We start from the raw sequence: 19,684 nt of genomic DNA, 5'->3' as shown, positions 1-19,684 counted from the left end.
ATCACTCGACAAAGACAGAGATAAAAATAAAAAAACATTTGTTATCAGCTGTTGTGCTATCACTTTTCGTTTATCAGTAATTGTATTGTATATTATCCAATTTCCACGTGACGATTTGAATTGTTTTATTTTGTTTCCTATTTTATAATTATTGTTTCCTATATTATGTACAATCTTATTATATAGATTTGATGTAGTACACGGTTATACTTATAATTTAATTCGTATTCTTCGATCAATTATATTGAGGATCGAAGAAGTCATTTAGATTTTGGACAAGCTATGTGCAGTGTAAACGACGACGGTTGTTCTGAAGCCTTCGAAGATCTGGAAAAAAATGAACCGTAAGTATATATTCTATTTAGAAAAAAATGCATTATTATGTATAGCGTTATTTTAGCTTCGATGCGGAGAGAAGAAGGTATTGGTTTTATAAGGTGGGTTTTTATTTTATTTTTATGTCTGGACCAACAATTCACATCAGAGCGGTGTAGCATTGTCCCCAAATTCATTATGATCCGCCCCTACCCGACTGTGCTTAATTTTTTTTGTATACATTTAGTTAAATTATATTTTAATTATGTATTTAAATGTTTTCAGATTGGATGTAAAATGCCGTAAATGCCAAATCCAAAATGGAAATGTGGTCCTACGAAAAAAGGATGTCTATTGCAAGTCAGTAAAATAGGTTTATAACTTAAAAGTTTGCAATCATTTTTTCCCCCTCGACCCAGTTATAATATTTGAATATGCATAAGCTTCTTTTTGGGTAAATAGTGAATAATCAATCATTTATAATGCATAAACAAAACAAACCCACTGAAATTTTTTTTCGCCAACTCTGAATTAAAATGCATATATCTTAAAATATGTAGGTATATTGTATAACAATCAAATACATAAATTATTATTTTACAGGGATTGTTTTCTAACTATGGTCGTTCATAAGTTTCGTGCCACCTTAGGCAAGTCTAAACTAGTCAGACAAAACGAACGCGTACTTATTTGTGTAAGCGGCTCACTATGTTCTGTGTCTTTATTACACATGGTATGGTCAGGCCTACAACAATCTACTCACAAGCGGCTGACATTTAAACCAATCGTTCTACACATTGACGGTAGGTTTTTTTTATATACGATTGTTCTTAAATTTTTGTGAATTCAATTTTTTTTTTTGTGTACTTTTAGAAAGCGTCTTATTCAATTATCCTGAGGAGCGATACATTGGTATTAAAGAAGTTTTTGATTTTTACAGTTTACCATATCACATAGTACCATTATCTTTGGCTCTGTATAGTAAAAACGCCCTAGAAGAAAACAATAATTTGAGTGAATATGACAAAAAGCTGAAATCCCTTGTGAATAGTATTGCTGATCTCACGCTAAAGCAAGACATTCTAGTTAAGCTCCGGTAATAATTCAAACAGGAATTACCTTTTTTTCTTTAATAATAATAACCTTGAGTATTTACTTATGTCCAGAAAACACGCTATAATGAAATTAGCTGCCGATTTAAATTGTACTAGAGTGATGACAGCCGAAAATGAACACATGTTATCCATTCGCTTGCTTTCAAACGTAGCTTTGGGTCGTGGGTCTCAAATTGGATTGGATATTGTAAGCAAAATTTTACAATGTTATCAAAGACACGTTTAAAATACTAATTATTTATTTTTTTAGGGTTTGGCAGTTAATGACAAAAAAAACAATAATACATCGATAGTCATCTTACGGCCATTAAGAGAGTTATCAGCTAAAGAGATATCATACTATGTATTGTTTAACACCTTACAGGATTTTGTGCATTTCAACTTTTTAACAGCTGTAAGTAAATTTTATTATAGTTGATTTTGATTCTAACCAAACTGGCGATTACAAAATTTGGCTCAAACACATACATGGTTATTATTATTTATCTCGTTAAACATTTTCCCACATAGACAAATGAAGACGAGTCTATACAAAAAACAACTGAACAGTTCATAAACAACTTACAAGTAGAATTCCCTTCAACGGTATCTACAATATTTAGAACGGGTGAGAAAATCGTAGAAAAAGCTTTGGACAATTATACGTGTTCCATGTGCAACGTACGTGAATATTTATATTAATACTATTGGAGGAGTTAATATTACATTTTTTAACATTTTTTTTTTTAGGGTGTTATGGATGTAGATATGCCTTCATCGTCAGCCATACAAGCAACCAAGTATTCAAAATACGTTTCACAAATGGGAATTAGAGCAGTGGAGTTGAGTTTTAGAGATAATCTTAAAGTCGAACAGCAAGTTGGAAATAATTGTGATGAATGCAATTGTGCTAATAATAGAGAACAATGTTCAAAACAAGAGCTAAGAGATTCAATGTGTTATGGATGCAGAAATATAATTCAAAATTTAGTAAGTATAATTATATAAGCTAGAGGTATTCAAACTGTATCACGCAAGTTGGTCAAGGGTGCCATGGAGGTTATGAACTTATGTATACCCTAATGCAGAATCCATTAGGAAGGCATCAACATATTGTGAAGACACACAAAGGAGCCATGGGATCAAAAAGTTTGAATACCACTGATATGAAAATATGCAACTGTATAAAATTATAGTCGATAGACCATAATAAATTTATATTTTTTTTAGGATTCAATGGAAAATTTACCCCAAGAAATACTTGAAAAATGTAAAGAAAATACCAATGTAAAAAATATGGAAGAACAAATTAAAGATTTCATATTATGATTGATATTTCACTAAATTAAGTTGTTTTAATTATTATAGTTGGACGGTTTATTGTTATTTATGTAATCATTTTTAAATTTGATACTAAATGGATCACGTTCAGTGGCACTATGCCAGGTTTATTTAAAATGGTAATGAAAGGATCTATATTTTGCCTAACGAATCGTAATTACAAGGAAATTTGAGATTGAAGTTATCAATAAACACGCTTTAATTAAAACACAAGTTTCAGCAAGACGCTGGAGTTTTATTTTTGACGTACATTTTTCAAACCTAAATTAATTTTACACCATAAAAAATTCAAAACTAGGAGGGAGTGAGACACGCATAAAAAAAGGGACAATTGGAGGTGTGTTTTTCATCATCTAACCTAGTTAAGCCAGGCTTGCTCGTATTTAACATTCTTTCTTTCAATTCAGAAGTATGTGTTGATATAATAATTAAATATACTAAAATCATTCATATAGATAAATTTTAATACAAAAAAAAAATGTATTTCATTTTCCAGTTATTATTTGTTTTATTATAATAAATTGTTATTAACAAATTTGGTACCAGCCTCTTAGTGCAACTTTTTACGAACCTGGAAATTGCTTTACTAATAAAATATGGTAATAAAAATTCTGTTCCTTACAATTCGTCTGTGTTTTGTTATAAAAACAGTTATCCACACTTATTTATTTACAACATTAATTTATACGCACACAAATATCAAAGATAATAATGCTTTAACCAAACTATGGTTTGATACTAGAAGATAATTAATATATCTAATATAAAAAAAAAAAATTAGTAAAAATATAATATATAAATAATACACAGAACTCTTAACCTATACTTCTAGTTTTTGTCAAATTCTTTTTTTTTTTTTTTAATTAAAATTAATCAATCACTTAATTGACAAGTTATTATCGACATATTCTTAATATTAATGGTTAATTATTTATCCTGAATAAACTTGTACTTTCTATACCCGTTGAACTGGAATAATAGCTGCATCTGATATTAACTTACATTTGGGCGATATTTTATGGATATCTTTTAATATTTGGTCATTATCATTATTACTTTTGTCTTTGACCTGTGACTCCACCACTGCAGATGCAGATGCATTTGCCGTGATTAAGTCTCTAATATATTTACTCTCTTTTTCTACATACTCCATATTTTGGTTTGCATCAACAACAACCACCTGTAAAAATAAGATAGTTAAATTGAAATTGAAATAATATAAATATTACTTTGGCCATTTGTGAAACAAATAAAATTAAGTAACACCATGTGAACAAAAGAGCCCTCCTCCCGAAATATATATTTTTGTGCATGTGGAAAAATTAAAAATGTTTAATTAGTAGAATGTTACGTTAATTTGGTATAAATATACAAATGATAATTTAAAATACATTTTTTTAAAAACAATTTCTAAATTGTTATAATAATTGTAACTGTAACAGGCTTTATTTATATTTTTTGTCTACTTTAAAAAAATAACAATATGTAAATTTAAGTTCCCTATTAAAATACATCATAAAAAAACAAAATAATTATTTCATTGAGAAAAAAATATATTTTTGATTTACCTAATCTAATAGTCTAAATTTTTTTAGCTATTAAAAAGCATTACAATAACAGCTCGAGATGAACAACAAAGAAAAACTAACTCGTAAAAATCTAAGCCATCTCTAGTGATAAAAATTTTTTTAAATTTTTTTTCAAAATCCGAATTGTTTCAAACGTATTTGTTATATATTTTTTTAAAACAAACTGTTGTTGGTTCATCAGCTATAATTTATTATGCTATAAAAAAATTTAATTAATTTACAAGTATAAACATATTGTAAGTATGTTGCCTTATACTCATACAATGTAAACGTCCTATGGCAATTGAATTTTGACTTACTGGTGTAGCGTTTGGAACTTTAGTCCTTTCTACGTTTAACCATTTTTCATGCAACTCGTGAAGATGTTTAATGTGTTCAAAAGGAATAGCCTTTTCTTCAGATCGACCCCTAGTTTTTATTCTTTTATAAGCCACTTCAGGTTCGGTTCTGAGGTAAACTGTAATTGCAAACATTTAAATTAGAAAATTGATAATTCAAGTAAGAATATTCAATCTTTGTGATCAACATACTAATGAGGTCACATTCAATTTCAACATTTTCCGTTAGCCATTTGTACCACGCATCGAGCACAGCGTATTCCGGTGCAGACAAATAATTATCTTTGAACAAGTTTTCAACAAATATGTTTCTGAAAAACAAATTATAGAATTAATTCTTGACACACAAATACTAAAATAATACAATTTAATTAATAATAATAATCTCAAATTAATTGCAGAAAGAGTTTTTCATAAATTTCTAACTTTTTAATAGTACCAGTAGTCATTTTAAATTATGAATGTCAAATTCATAATTTAAAAAATTTTAGCCTTAACGCAAATTGGTAAATATATTATTTCAATAATATAATAATTTATTTTGGTTGTGAACGCATTCAAAAAAGATTTTTTGCAATTTCATTTAACACCTATAGGGTAAAAAGATGTAAAATTTAACTTTTGTACAGCTTAAGCCAAATATCACTGCCGTCTAAGAAATAAAATAAACCCTATGGTAAATTTAAAATTTACTTTTTAATACTAAGTTCCAAATTACTCAAACAACATTTAAGTTAATAAACTTTTATACGGATACCATTGAAATTTAATTTGTGTTCTTTCACAATACTTCAACATTGTGATAAGAAACTAAATGAGTTTTTAATACATTAAAATATTTAACAATTACAAGCTGAGAAAAGAACTAAATAAAAAAAATAAAAAACACTATAAATTCTCTATAATCTGATCGTCCTATGAATGTATAAAAAGTTAGATTATGTTTTGTAGAATTACCATTTAATAGGTTCTACAATTCAGATTAGTCATTTAACAACAAAGTTGGATGAAAAACATTTATAATTAGGATCATACCGCCAATAGGAATTCCCAAGGTAGACAACAACAATTACAGTTTTATATGAACTTAAACGAACAAAATTTAGAATGAATGCATTAGGCCACCGAAAACAAAGTTGGAAAATTGTTAAAACTCAGCTAACGATTTAATTTTATCATTTAACAACAACGCCAGTGATGAGCAAAACATATCAGATTTTAATAGCAGTTTCACATATTTAATTTAGATAATACACAATAATTATATATTTTTTTATGCAAAATAAAAATATAATTTTTTACTCAAGTTAAAATGAAATTTATTAAGTGATTAACTATTAGTTTATTTAATATTATGTAACACTAAACATTATTTACCTAACTGTACATTACTGTTTAAATATTTTTTCTTCCAATTCTCAAATTCTCTCCCATTGTCATAAAATCTCTACAAGATATACATTTGCGATAAATTCTCTGATAAAAGATTGAAATACGCAAAACTTAACTAAAAAAATTGAGCAAAGTAAATGACAAAGGAAAGAAGGAAGCAGTAAGGCACTATCGTTTAAATATTCTGAATGGCCATTAATTTTGTTACATATATTATATTATTATTATGATAATTTGTTATTAAATTAATATAATCTTGGGAACTCTGGTAAACAAATAAATAATTTTTAATGATACAACAATTAATACAAATAGATTAGTAAAACGAGATACAGCTTGGTAAGGATTATGTTTGTAACAGTTATGTGTTGCGAGAATAATTACCTGGCACTATAAATAGACCTTTCCATAATTTTAATATTCTGGTTAGAATTAGGTCTCAACTGGTGCATTTCTAACATGGTCCTTTGTACAATAGACTGGAAAGCAAAGCTCCAGCGTTTTGGATCGTCGTACATCAGTCCCTTTATGTAAAACAAAGAAAAAAATTATACACTTTGGGTGACTAATAAATTATGGTCTGGATTTTGAGGTTATAGAAATCAACTAAAAAAAAAATTACCATTGGAATATCTCAATGGTTTTAAAAAAATTGTCTATTTATTTGGACCCCAAGTCCTAAAATTATACCAAAAAGGCCAAATAAAAAAAAAGGCAATGATAATTTCTTAGGTATTATTCAAATCGTTATCGTTAATACTTATCTTAAGTGTAGACCCCATATAGTTGGGAGTGTAAGGCAAAGATAAAGAAAACTGTCTTATTTAAAGTATAACCCACACAAGCTTGTAAATAACTCTACCATTTTTCTAAAAGTTATAGCATCATTTTAAGTAGAAATATGTGCACAAGTTTTTCTTGATTTTGAGGTAAACTTTTTCATAATCATGAAACTTATTCATTTTAGGTCTCATAGATAACCTTTTGGGGACGATTACTAAAAATCCGTACCATATTAAGTCAATAATAGTTATGAATAAGTATACCAAAAAATTGTATCCGTCGACATTTTGCCACTTGTGTACCGGTTCTTTAGCGAGAAGCACGTTTGGACAATCGGCAAACCGTTCAAGAAACGTTGTCTTGCCACTGCCGACGTTTCCTTCGATCAACACCGTGTAGATTTTATCGGATTTATTCGAAGACATGGTTTTGTGTGTGGCGACCGCAAACGTGTACGGCAAAGAAAACAATTGACGGAGCTCAACACAATGCAGATTTAACACACAACGTAAAGCCGCTGACGCAGAACAACAGAAACACTGCGACCACCTCATCATATTTAACCGCCAAAATTGAAAAACGCTCTTATCACAAACGATTACATCTTTGTTGGTTAAACGGTTTTGACGTTGTTCCGACCATCCGCGGGTAACCGCTTACTGAAATATAACCGCTTTACACAACACATCAATTCTTAAATTATACCTAACGTCGCTATGTTTTAATATTGACAAATATATAATAACATATTTACCTATATTATTATTGATGTTTTAAAACATAAGTTTACAACTCGCGTTAATCAATTTTCGCGTTCGATAAGATAATAATAATATATCCATGATTATTATAATTATTAATTTATTCCACGGATTTAAATGATTACATTTAATCTGTGATTATTCTATAATAGACGGTAGATAAGGTATGCCGGCAATCGCAACAATCACGAAAACTGCGATGGCCGTGCATTATTTACAGGAGGCCATTTTGTATTAAAGTTGATAATACGAGTTGCTGGCTTACCTATTTCCAAACTGCAAGTGATACGCAGTACGCAGTGAGCCAGATTAAAATATTACGTTCTAACTTTTAAACGTACCAAACGATCCGGCAACTATGTCCAAACATAGCTTTAAATTAGATGTATAAACTTTGTAGAAACAATTTTTTTAAATAAACATGCGTTACTTTCCGAATTACCATTGACACCGTCTAAAATTAATAAAATTAGAGGATCATAAATATTGGAAGACCCGACTTCCCCCATCTGCTATGGTGTCCTGCTTTGTCTCAACTTCGTACTCCTCTCTTCACCACCCTATCCTTCTATAATATCAACCATTTTGACACTTATTCCATTCTCAATTCCTCAGTCATTCCAATCATTAAATCCGTCCTTCTCTTCATTGTTGAGTCCGGCTTTGCCTTGTAATTGCTGTAAATAATTGTTTTTTAAGTTGCTTGTCTTTGTAAATATCGTCCAGTTTGTACACATTAATTTTTAGCATCAATTCATACATTTATTAGCTTATAATTGTAGAAATAAATAGTTTGTATTAATATTTCAATAAAAAAAAAAAAAAAAATATTGGAAGACCACATATTATTATGATCATGAAATTATATTTTGGTCAAAAGACCAGCAATTATTTCAGGACTCCATAATCAACGTAATCCGTAATATAGATCCAAAAATTCTATTAGGCTTAAAATATAACATACTATTACAATTTTTCTAATGAAAAAAAATGAATTAAAAATAATGAATTTCCCCATAATTTGATCTAATGTTGGCGAGTCTACAATTTCTTAACAAGGTGAAAAATTGCTGTAATTTGCCATCGCATTTAAGCCGATATCAAGTTCACTCGATTCTAATCCGTATAAAAATTAACCTTTTAAAAACAATAGTGAATACGAGAACTCAAGTTGCAACAACATTATAGTATCCAACATTTAGAATAATGCAAGTACATTTTTTTGTACTTTTTAAAAATATTCCGTTTATTTTTATTAAAAATAAATTAATTTTGCCTCAAATAACAATAGTTTTTGGAAATATTATAAATCATAATGTTTAATATAATAATAGTCAGTTGAGAGGCGTTTTCAAAGCAGGTACATAATACATATATATCTATATTTATACAAAAAATGTTAATCGTCAAATTAATAACACTATTAAGAATCAACAGATCATATTTTAATAGACTAGAGAAGATCAACTCGTTTTTATTTATGAATAATACAACAAACTGAATTTGAATAATTAAAAAAATATTTTTTCCTAATGTATTAATTATCAGCATACGAACAATTACCAGTGTCCTAACTATACACATACTTACATAGGTATATAAAAATAGAATTAACATTTGATTGTGAAAGAAAAACAATTGGTTGAAATCATATCACTGAATTATCATGTGTTTTTATAGTGGCAAACACAAATGTTATAAGTAAAATATTTATAAGCAAGTCGTATAAAACTTCATAATAAAAACAACAATATTAAGGTATTTCGAAAAATCAATTAGATATTTCACTATATATCTTAGGACATATCTGGAGCTGGTGAGTAGGCAACATCACTGGATGAACTAGCATATGACGTTCTGGAGTAATCTGAACTAGAGCTATCAATGTCGCTGTACTGCAATGAAGCGCGTTCATCCCGATCATCATCGTCTTCGTCATCATCGTCATCATCATCCTCTTCGTCCAATACACTTCTATTATCCATTAAATCTTGAATAAATGACGGTAACACTAAAAATTCCATAAAATTATTATACATTTTATGATTATGATTATTGTAGTCTTTCATGAGTAAAAAAATACAAAAGTTATATTTTCTTATATAAATGTGAAGCTTGGTTGGCAACAAAAAGACAATAAACAAAGGTTAGCAGATACGAAAATTAAGAGGCAAGAATATATCAACATCAGTTACGAAAAAAAATAAGTTCTTTACGTAAAACACCAATCTTAGTTAACATACTACTTTTTATAAGGCAAATGAAACATAGTTTTCGTAACAGCTGGTGATACAGACCCGTCATTTTTTTCCTCTCAAGAAATTTGGAAATAAGTCGCAACAAAATATACTACTAAATAATAATAATTTTATCAATATTTACGTGACATATCTCCATCGTCAGATCCTGATCCTTCACTTTCGACTTCTTCTTCGTCTTCTTCTTCCATCTACAAATACACGACAAAATTAATATTAATATAGAACAACTAATAGTCATTTGCACCAACTATACTTCAATGTTAAGTATAGTTGGTCATAAATGGATAAAACTATATGTATATTATGTATATCACCGTAGAACTTACAGTTTCATCTTCCGTTCGAGATCTTCCCACATCATATATTCGTACAATAGATTCATCAATGTTTTCATAAATACCTTGGTTTTCAACAATTGCTATTTGTGTGTCATAATTATTGCAAGCCATATGATATATATGTTTCTTCACATCGACAGTAGCTACAATATACAATGGCCAATGAATTATTTTAACCACACGTGTTTATAATTTATCAATTTGCACTTACTAATATTTGTGTAGTCGTAAGGATCTAGAGTTTTGAACGATGTTTGATAAGACATATCGTCATCCATCTCTTGATCGATAACATAAACGTACATGCCTTCTCCCGTTCTGGAGAAAGTCACGTTACACTGATCAAGACTCGAGACGGTACGCAGTAATTGGAATGTACGCATATCCCATACTTCTGTGTTTGAAATAATCTGTTGATGATTGATAGATCGGATTAGATAAGGAAAGTATTATACAAATCTGAGTGAAATTATTTAGAATTAATGATGCAGTCAATTAAATTTTACCATTTTTGTTTTTTACGTAAATGATTTAGAAATATTAATTAGACTGGTAATGATTAACTAAGCTGTCACTAAAAATGAAAAATTTGCCTTATAGTGATAAAATGTATAGCCAACATTTTAATTTACACAAACTAGGTCGTTTAATTTTTCTTAAAAAATAACAGCATGTTTTAATTTGGTTTACATAAGATTTACCCCCCCAAAAAAATGTATGGTAAAATGTGCATCTCTCTATTCAGAAAATATCATATGTTGAGTTGTAGTACATATTTACTTCTAATCCATTTGGATGAAAAATACCGCTGACATTTTGATTTAACTTATCAAATTTGTGAATTTCTTTTCCAGATATCGCATCCCAAAGTACACCGTCGGAGAGTACTAATTCGTTTGTGGCATCAAATGCAGCTCTATTCCTGCTGTACTGGTTAGAATGTTTTGGAGTCAACGTCATTAGTTTTTTACTAGTTTCGACATCGTATATCTAAAAAGTTTGAATAACTATTAGTTTACAGTCATATAAAAACTTAGACCAAAATACGTACCGTTGCTATTTCAGCCTTAGTTCCTAGTATTTTATTTTGACAATAATTACTAAATGTGCAGTATTCTTCATCATCTAAAGAATATCTAGACAAGAAAACGGAGCGTTAACGAGTTCAATCAATAATAAAAAAACAAAATGTTATTACTTGAGTGTGATCGATTGATCATTTATTGACCATAATGACGTTAGAGGAGCTCGCCACGTAGCTGACGATAACAAAAGTCTCTCGTTGTTGCTTCTTTCTAGGTTAACAATATAGGAATCGTGTGCAGTAAACGTTAATTCTTCTTGACCGGTGAGCAAGTTGTAGACCTTTACCTCGCCGTTGTAAGTACCTACCGCCAGTCGTTTTTGCGACTAATAGCATGTACATGAAGATAACATTAATTTTGTGATAACCTTTTTTGTAATATTATTGTACTCCCAAAAAATAAGACTTACCAAAAATTCGCAACACGTAAAGTATCCGTCCTCATTGTCCAAACGAAACATTCGAGTTGGACAAAACCGACTGTGAATTAGCCTTTGATCTAACCGTCGTGAATGTATGTTTTTGGAAAATCGCATTGCAAAGTTTGTACACATTAAATTTCTCGGCGAAGGATCTGGGCATTTGTGCGGTCTACAATATAATGTGTTATTAAGAACTGCATGTTTTGTTTGTAATAAATTCAATTTTGTGATACTTACACAAATAGGTTGAATTGTGGACACGTAACCATCGGATGTTTACAAGAAGCGTGTTGATTGGTTAGATACTCAGTAATAATAGATTCTAGACTCACTGTCGAACTGTTATCAGAAGACGGAATTATCTCTTGATCTATTTTCTTGTGAATTGATTTCGACATTGGCGACTCAAATTCCGGTTCTGGTTCAGCTTTGGGTCGAGATTCTAAACGTCTGGAGAAAAAAAACGTAAAATTATTAGCTATAAAATAAAACAAAAACTGTATTAAAAAAAACCCATTATATTTTTTACCTGTTAACATTCAAACGTATCGGAGAAGACGAATTCACTCCTCGTACACTAAAACCAGCGCCCAAAGGTCCGCTAGAAGGATTAGCCAGGTCTGATTTTTGATTTTGAATCGAGTGTCTAGAAGTTATCGGGGACATTGTACCAATTCGACTCTAAAATATTTAAGAGTTTAGAGATAAGTAAAACACTTTTTAGTCACAAGCCCCATGGATTTCTACTTTTTTTTAAACGAGCTTAAACAATTATAATTCAAATTTTTACACTCACTCGACATTGGGCAATGTATTTGAACGGTTCTAATAAAGTGTTATTTTTTTTTTCTCCTACATTGAGATTAGCTTCTTGTACTAAAGCGTCAGCAGTTTTCGAAAATCCTTTTGTTACTAGATGTTGATGCATAAGGTGGAGCAGTTGTTGTTCATTGAAATGAATTTTCGTTTGAGCAACAATATTCGCCTGTTGTGTAACCAATAATCAATATTAAAGCATTATTATTTGTTATAAATAATAAATAGACACTAGTTGTGATATTGGACTTAAAATTTAAAAAGGTTCAATCAACTTAAAATATTTAAATTTTATTTTGTAACTTGGTTAGTACCAGATTTGAAAGGAGCTTAAAAACATTTTTTATCACTAACACATCCAAGTTATTGTAAGTTTGTTGGTCTTATATATAATATGCTCTTTATGCCACCACCAAAGAAATGAGATGAAGTTAATGGCTATACTAAGGTTACATAGATGATATAAATATAGAAATTTATCTTACTCTATTTATATTTGCCAAAGAAGCTTCTATTTCGGCACCATTTGATTTTGTTTTCCCAGAAACTAATTCCATTAGTTCAAGGGCATATTTTTGAAATGTCACGTGTTCTTGTCGTCTGTCTTGAAGCACGGGAGCTTTCATAAGAACTGAAAAATTCAACATTAATTAATTATAGGTAAAAAAAAAAGAAGACATTTTAAGCTTTAACATGGAGCTACAGATATTGATTTTAAATTAATGTGATCAATATCAATGGACAGATTTTTTTCTATAGGTCATTTTACAACATAACTTCTTTTTAAGACCAAAAGGTTATCCCTTATTACATTAAAATCGAAAAAATATATTAACATAACATTATTTTAACATAACTGAACACTATTTTTAAAGTCTAAATTGAATGCAGGCCTGAAGCGATTTTATCACTCACATTATTTAATTTCTTTAAATAGCAATTAAATATCAATAATTACTTATTAGGCAATGCTTAAAATCAAATTTAATTTGGAAGTTATTTAGCAAACACATACTTTGGAGTTGGCCGCTGTTAAATAATGGTAATTTGCTGATAATTTGGCGCACCGACTCGCTACGAGCTAATCCAGCCAATGCACGACTAGCTAGGCCCCTGATGGCGTCAACATCGGTAATAGGAGTTTTAACCGTCATTAATGTCAACAAAACCTAAACATACAACTTTACATAAACAAAAATGTCAAATAATAAAATGTGCAGACAACATTACCATTATTCCATTATTATTTCTAATGCAATCCCATACTTTTTCAATTACTACATCGTCATTGGTTTTATGAGTTTTCTTTTTGGCTGATCCATGGGATGAGTAATAGGCTATAGTACTTCCTTCCTAAGGAATAATAATTATTTATTTACTTGTACAATTTAATGCCACCCATTGGAAGATTGACAAAGTTTGAGAATAATTATAGGGAATCGAGGACAATTTATATTTTTCTATACTCTGTCTCACGAAAGAACGTTATTGCAGCATCATGAAATCTGGACGATGTCGCGCATCCATTTGCCTAGTTCTTCTTTTACGTGCAACACGGCGGACAACCATTGAACCATCAGACGATATCATCATCATTATTCAGTAATAACCAGACGCGTAGAGGGGGTTTTAAATAGTCCGAAAGTGCTAAATACCTTATTCGAAATGCACAAAATGGTGCTGTTCTTTTGTAAGACAGAGTATACGTTAGGTAAGTACCAAGTTAATTAATATTTTAAGTTTACACTTTTGTATACAAGTATACTTTTGTAATTATTAAGCAAATTATTATTTATCAAACATACCCTGTGGATGGGGGCACAGACACATGTAATTATTGCAGACAATGCTGCTTTTTGTACGTCTGCGTCAGAAGGGTCTCCTTCGGCTGCTTTCAAAATAATATTCAAACCGACTTCGTCATTTTCAGCTTGCGAATCATCTGCTATACTAATATCAGCTTGGGAAACATCTCCAGGAATTTTAGGCGCTGGTTCACACAACGCCAGTTGTACCTTGGGCATTACTGCACATATGTTTATCACTTCAAGTGCACCTTTGACCATTTCACATCTACAAAACGACAAATAAGAGTTAACCATTAAAGTCCACGAGCAATTAATAAAATAAAAAATATTTTACTCGTGCCTGCCAGTAAAGCTCCAATCGTGGGACAAATTAATTACTTGTAATAATATGTTTAAGCCGCCTAATTTCATAAAATGATCAATTGGTGTCCAATGGCTTTTCATAGACACTGTGTTCGACAACAGTTCAATTTCTTCTTGGACTTCAGCTGATGATCTTTTGTTAGACTAAAAACAAAACAATTTTTTAAGTATGGATAAATAAGCACTTTAAAGATGTTATAATTATTTAAAAATTACTTATTAAAGAAAAAATAATAATCATAGTAATAACTTACTTTATAACCAGGAACAGTTGTACGATTTGGAATGATGGTCGATGAATTTAAAAGTCCAGAATCTCTCATTTTGGCTCTACGTATTTGTTGAGCTTTTATATGTAAATGTGCTTCGAAGTAACGCTTTAAAGCAACACAAACATGGCGAATAATTTGTCTGGCTGAACATTCGGCATCTTCAGTTAATGAACTAAACGCCGGTTCATCAGTTGACAAAATTGGTAACATACTAACCTAATTAACGTTAGCATTGTGATAAAATACAAAAACATTGAAGGGAAGTGGGTATAGTTATTTATTTATTATAAATAAAACATACCACATTAATTAGTTTGCGTAGTCCATCTTGATTATCAAATATTTCTAGAATTATTCTAAATTGAAAGCTGTAGCTAAAGAACATTGTTGCATGACATCTGCTTGAATCGTGAGAACACTCCAACATCCATAATGCATACCTAAGTTGTAAACATGATTTAATTAACGTAGACAAGTAAGTAAAATTAATTTTTATATTAGTTTGCATATATAGCTGATTTTTTTTTCAAATAATTAAAAACAAAACGAAGAAGAAACTACATTTATGATGCTAAGTTAGTAATAACAGTTTCAACTCACTTCACAAGATCTACAAGTATGTGTTCAGGTAAGAGACATATTCTCTCCATAGCGTCTTCACAGTATGACAAATAATAAAAACAAATTGAAACGCCCGTTGCTGGTATGCTAGGTTTTGGAATTTGAAGCAGTTTCTGAAATCAGCAAACTTAAGTAAAAAATAGAAACACACAGTGGAGTTGGAGCTTAATGGAGACAACTTTCAAAATAATTGCTTCGGTGCAAAACTGTAGATGGTAAAACTCTTCAATATAAACATAATATTTTGTGTAGAAAAAAACAGCACCCGCTTTTAATTTTAAGTAGAAAAATGTGTACATTTTTAAGATGTTTTTTTTTATTTCGTAGGGGTAAACTTTATTCAATTTTTAACTTTTTTAAGTAAGATTCCTGATTGATTAGACTTGCTACATAAAGAAATTAACCCTGTAGTCAAAGATGTATCGCATGTACACAAAAAAAAAAAAATCATTTTAAAACGATACCTTCTTAGTTTGACATCGAAGCTAAAAATACAAAATAATACATTAATCCATCCATGAAAAGCTTTAACTAGTTGATAATATTGTTGTAATTTATATGAATACATACCTGTAAACCTTGTAAGCTGACAAACTCAGTAGCAAATTTTTTGTGACATAGTAATGCTGCCAAGTATTTGAGGGCCTCAAAAGTTAAATAGCCGTTCTGCCTGTCGGCTGTATTTATTAGTTTCATGACCAGTGTGAGAGCATTTTTCTCAAACGCGTGACTTAAAAACTATAATATCAAACATTTATAGGTAAATATAATTAAACAAATTATTTTTTGATAAAATTGAATGTTAGAAAAATGTTCGATTACCTCTTGGTATTCTCCAGTGGGAGTCAAATACTTGAGAATGAAAACTTGTTTTGTGATTAAAGTCGGTGGATAAATTTGTACCCAATTACTCGCATAAGGTTCAGAACCCATCCAAGACGAACTACTATCTCCACAGATGCCATTTTCCTCTAAAACCCGAAAAGATATTAAGTATTTAAAAATAATAATCTTAATACAGTGTAAACTGTTAATAACAACATTAGTAAAAAGTGGACGTTTTAATTGTCATACTAACCAATTTTCAATAAAATTTTTTTTTTAAAAATTTAGGTTAATAGTCTATCATGTATAGGTATGTTATGTTTAATTATCATAAGAAAATAATGAATGTTAATCTAAATTAGCTAGTTCCCGGAGTTAAGAGAATATAAATGGCTGTTAATCTGGACTAATAGAAAACCGTTAGGCTTAAACCGAATTAGTAACTCTGTGTTTGAAATGCATATAAACGGTTATTGTGAAGTAAAATCCAAATTAGATTTATAAGTAATAAATAATAATTAGTGTATAAATGGTATAATTATAAAGGTAATGGATGTCAAAAACATAATTGATATTTTTTTAATTTAGTTCTACATTTTTAATCCTTCCATATAAACCGAATTGTTAAAACGGATTAGTGTAATGTGTATTATATTAATTTGGTTAAATATATAGAAATATTTTAAAAAATAACATACTCGTCACAACAGCAATATCCTCTGGACTAGTTTTTAATTGCTGGTTGGAATCGCCAATAATACCATCCAATGTTTCTGCATTCAGAGCACTAGCAGTTTTATATCTTGCTATATATAATTAAAAAATAGTAAATAAGAAGGTTTATTTATATGGATAAAGGTCTAGATAGAATTTTAAACTAGTCGACTTGTTCAATTGGTTCACCAGCTATTTTGTCGACTGATATATATTTTTTTAAGTACCTTTTTTTCTCGGTGATTGTTTGGTTGTGCTATTTTCATGTATCATAGAATCATTGTTCAAATGAGAGAAGGGATTTGTGTTTTCATTCATTTCGTTTTCTTCACAAAATTGTGAGTACAATGATTGAAGACGATCTAACATTAAAGGTACAAGCTTATTATTTGGTTCTCTGTAAACAATAACAAAAACTTTTGGTTAGAACACATTAATTGTTAAGAAAACAACTATATTATTTCACCTGAAACTAGCAGCTATGTCTTGTATTTCCATGGCAGAAGCTAGTAATCCGGTCGCATATGTTTGCAATGGTTCAAAACTTTTTTCTGCCCACGAAAAAAGTCGTTTGATGAGAAAGTCATTTGTAGGCTACACAATTGATGAAATGTGATTAAAAATAAAAACTTTTAAGTCAAGTAAATCATAATGATACTTACACTTTCAAAAACAACAGTTGTTTCTAAGCCAGGTAAAATATTATTCATCAGCCTACAAGCTGCAACATTTAAATCTCTATTGTCTTTGGGCCGCCGGGGCCAAAAATTTTCTTTTAAATAATCATTTACCAGCTAAGAAAAAATGTATATAATAAAACGTAATTTTTAAAACAATTACATTAATAAATAATGATCAACATTTACCATTGTCATGAAGTTATCCTTGCGAAACAGAATCTTAAACATTTGTCCGAGAGCGCAGGCAGGATCGACTCGAGATGGATGGCGATCGTCAAAGGGATCGGGATCTTTTTTAATATAATTAATTGTTTCTGCTTCAATCATTTCAGATAACCTTAAATCATAAATTTACCACAATAAAATTAAAAGAGTAATAACTTTTACTTACATAAAAAATTAATTAAAATCTCTATATAAATATGAAATCAATACTGTAAATCACATTGTCACATTACTAATAATGTAATTATATTGATCTAAAAATAAACTGGGAGATTGATTATTCCACACAACCAGTGACGGGTTGATACATTCTCAAAAAGTTGATTTTAAAGTCTTAAAGTAAAAAATAAAAAATATTTTAACATTTAGGTATATTATACTTTTAAGATAGTTCTTATAAATGTGTACAAAATAAAGGCGACTTATAGGTATAAAATATATTTTTCTTCAAAACCTATTGCCAGTTTATAAGTTCCTATTAAAATTTATACTACATACCTATTCACATTAGACAATTTATTTTAAATAAACAATTTTGTAAATTATATTATGATTTATCAGTATAGTTAGTACCTAATGTATTTGATCAGTAACAATTTATAATTTCGTTTGATTCAATTATTTTTTATCCGAGTGCAAGGTAATAGTGGAATTAAGTCGTATTTTTGTTTTTATGCAATATACTTGGCCAGAGATAACACCAACAGTTGGGTTTGGGGTATAAGAGATGAATGTCTAAACGAATGAAGCGTTTGCTTACTTGATCAATGTCGGTATAGGATTATAGGCCGGTCCGAGAATATCTTCTTCCCATTTGCGGAGTGTGTTCGTCAGCTCACCGACGCTTTGCTCCATGGTGGACTTCACAAAAAATGTCTGTTAAATTATTTTCAAAAATTATTACGGGTAGAGTGCCTATAGAATACAAAAACCGTCGACAAAATCCGGTTATTAATTTTGAAATTTTATATATATATATATAACATAATATCTATACTCACGAATTATAAACGCAGTAAGATTAATATTGTGCAAGTTAATAAAAAAAAATATATATTAATAAAAATACATTAGTTATTATAGTAAATATAAACAATTTTCGTAAAATATTTGGTAGTTAAAAAAAAAACTGCCGAGAAAATCCAAAATTTGGAAAAAAATTTAAATAAGACACACTACGAAAAGTCAACAAGCAACGTTCAAGTTTCGGCTGGACTGTGCCTGTGCAGTTATAGTTTGCGTGATTTCAGTTTCGCACATTATTATTTTTTTGAGGTTATGTCTTGTCGAGTTTTGCCATGGAGTTTTGCTCGACAAACGCTCGTGTCTGATAGCGCTGTTGCTCGCTCGTCGAAACAATAACAAAAGAAAAAAAAAATACAAAATAAACGAATAATGGCTTATCACTCTGATAAGCAGCGGAGAGAAGTGCTATTCAGATAAGGATGCGATATTCAGTGCAGCCACTATAGAAAAAAAAAGAACCTATACGTATACGATAATTATTGGTAAGCTACCTTGCGGGGATTACGCGCAGTCTGTTTTAGACCAAAATGCCAGACAAAATGTCGACTACTTAGGTTGGTCCGATTTCAATTTTGTTAAGACATACGAGTTCTTTGGCAACTTTACTGGTTTATGT

General features: G+C 29.8%; 3 protein-coding genes across 5 annotated transcripts; 1 reads left to right on the top strand and 2 right to left on the bottom strand.

Annotated features, from left to right (window-relative positions):
- Positions 1–82: 82 nt before the first annotated feature.
- Positions 83–3,292, top strand: LOC126837271 (cytoplasmic tRNA 2-thiolation protein 2-A). The gene is made up of 9 exons (XM_050571105.1): positions 83–344; positions 601–675; positions 919–1,118; positions 1,189–1,411; positions 1,482–1,617; positions 1,681–1,824; positions 1,941–2,090; positions 2,160–2,399; positions 2,640–3,292. The coding sequence occupies exons 1-9, from the start codon at positions 283–285 to the stop codon at positions 2,736–2,738; spliced, it is 1,329 nt and encodes a 442-aa protein (XP_050427062.1). The 5' UTR covers positions 83–282; the 3' UTR covers positions 2,739–3,292.
- LOC126837273 (deoxynucleoside kinase-like) lies at positions 3,234–7,534 on the bottom strand. The gene is made up of 5 exons (XM_050571113.1): positions 7,116–7,534; positions 6,454–6,593; positions 4,870–4,988; positions 4,639–4,796; positions 3,234–3,930 (listed from the first exon to the last, which is right to left on the bottom strand). The coding sequence occupies exons 1-5, from the start codon at positions 7,407–7,409 to the stop codon at positions 3,706–3,708; spliced, it is 936 nt and encodes a 311-aa protein (XP_050427070.1). The 5' UTR covers positions 7,410–7,534; the 3' UTR covers positions 3,234–3,705.
- Positions 7,535–9,255: 1,721 nt separating this feature from the next.
- On the bottom strand, positions 9,256–19,306 carry LOC126837306 (protein mahjong). 3 transcript variants are annotated; one of them, XM_050571155.1, is made up of 28 exons: positions 19,044–19,306; positions 18,803–18,957; positions 18,004–18,154; positions 17,800–17,931; positions 17,604–17,731; positions 17,365–17,534; positions 17,122–17,229; positions 16,421–16,569; positions 16,169–16,336; positions 15,578–15,711; positions 15,279–15,417; positions 14,960–15,193; positions 14,677–14,849; positions 14,340–14,607; positions 13,765–13,887; positions 13,550–13,703; positions 13,020–13,165; positions 12,515–12,703; positions 12,248–12,399; positions 11,956–12,168; positions 11,707–11,887; positions 11,411–11,622; positions 11,264–11,348; positions 10,993–11,202; positions 10,424–10,622; positions 10,201–10,355; positions 9,996–10,062; positions 9,256–9,624 (listed from the first exon to the last, which is right to left on the bottom strand). In XM_050571155.1, the coding sequence occupies exons 2-28, from the start codon at positions 18,895–18,897 to the stop codon at positions 9,410–9,412; spliced, it is 4,350 nt and encodes a 1,449-aa protein (XP_050427112.1). In that variant the 5' UTR covers positions 18,898–18,957; positions 19,044–19,306; the 3' UTR covers positions 9,256–9,409. The 3 variants fall into 3 exon arrangements, with proteins under 3 accessions (XP_050427112.1, XP_050427111.1, XP_050427113.1); XM_050571154.1 differs by having other exon boundaries at positions 18,803–18,918; XM_050571156.1 differs by having other exon boundaries at positions 14,683–14,849; positions 18,803–18,918; positions 19,044–19,305.
- Positions 19,307–19,684: the final 378 nt, after the last annotated feature.

The sequence above is a fragment of the Adelges cooleyi genome, unplaced genomic scaffold (assembly GCF_023614345.1).
Source record: "Adelges cooleyi isolate 19-005CV unplaced genomic scaffold, UGA_ACOO_1.1 ACOO_flye_CR_arks_rails_tigmint_CR_PRNA_248, whole genome shotgun sequence".
NCBI classification, from domain to species: domain Eukaryota; kingdom Metazoa; phylum Arthropoda; class Insecta; order Hemiptera; family Adelgidae; genus Adelges; species Adelges cooleyi.
This window is presented reverse-complemented; position numbering and strand designations above follow the sequence as displayed.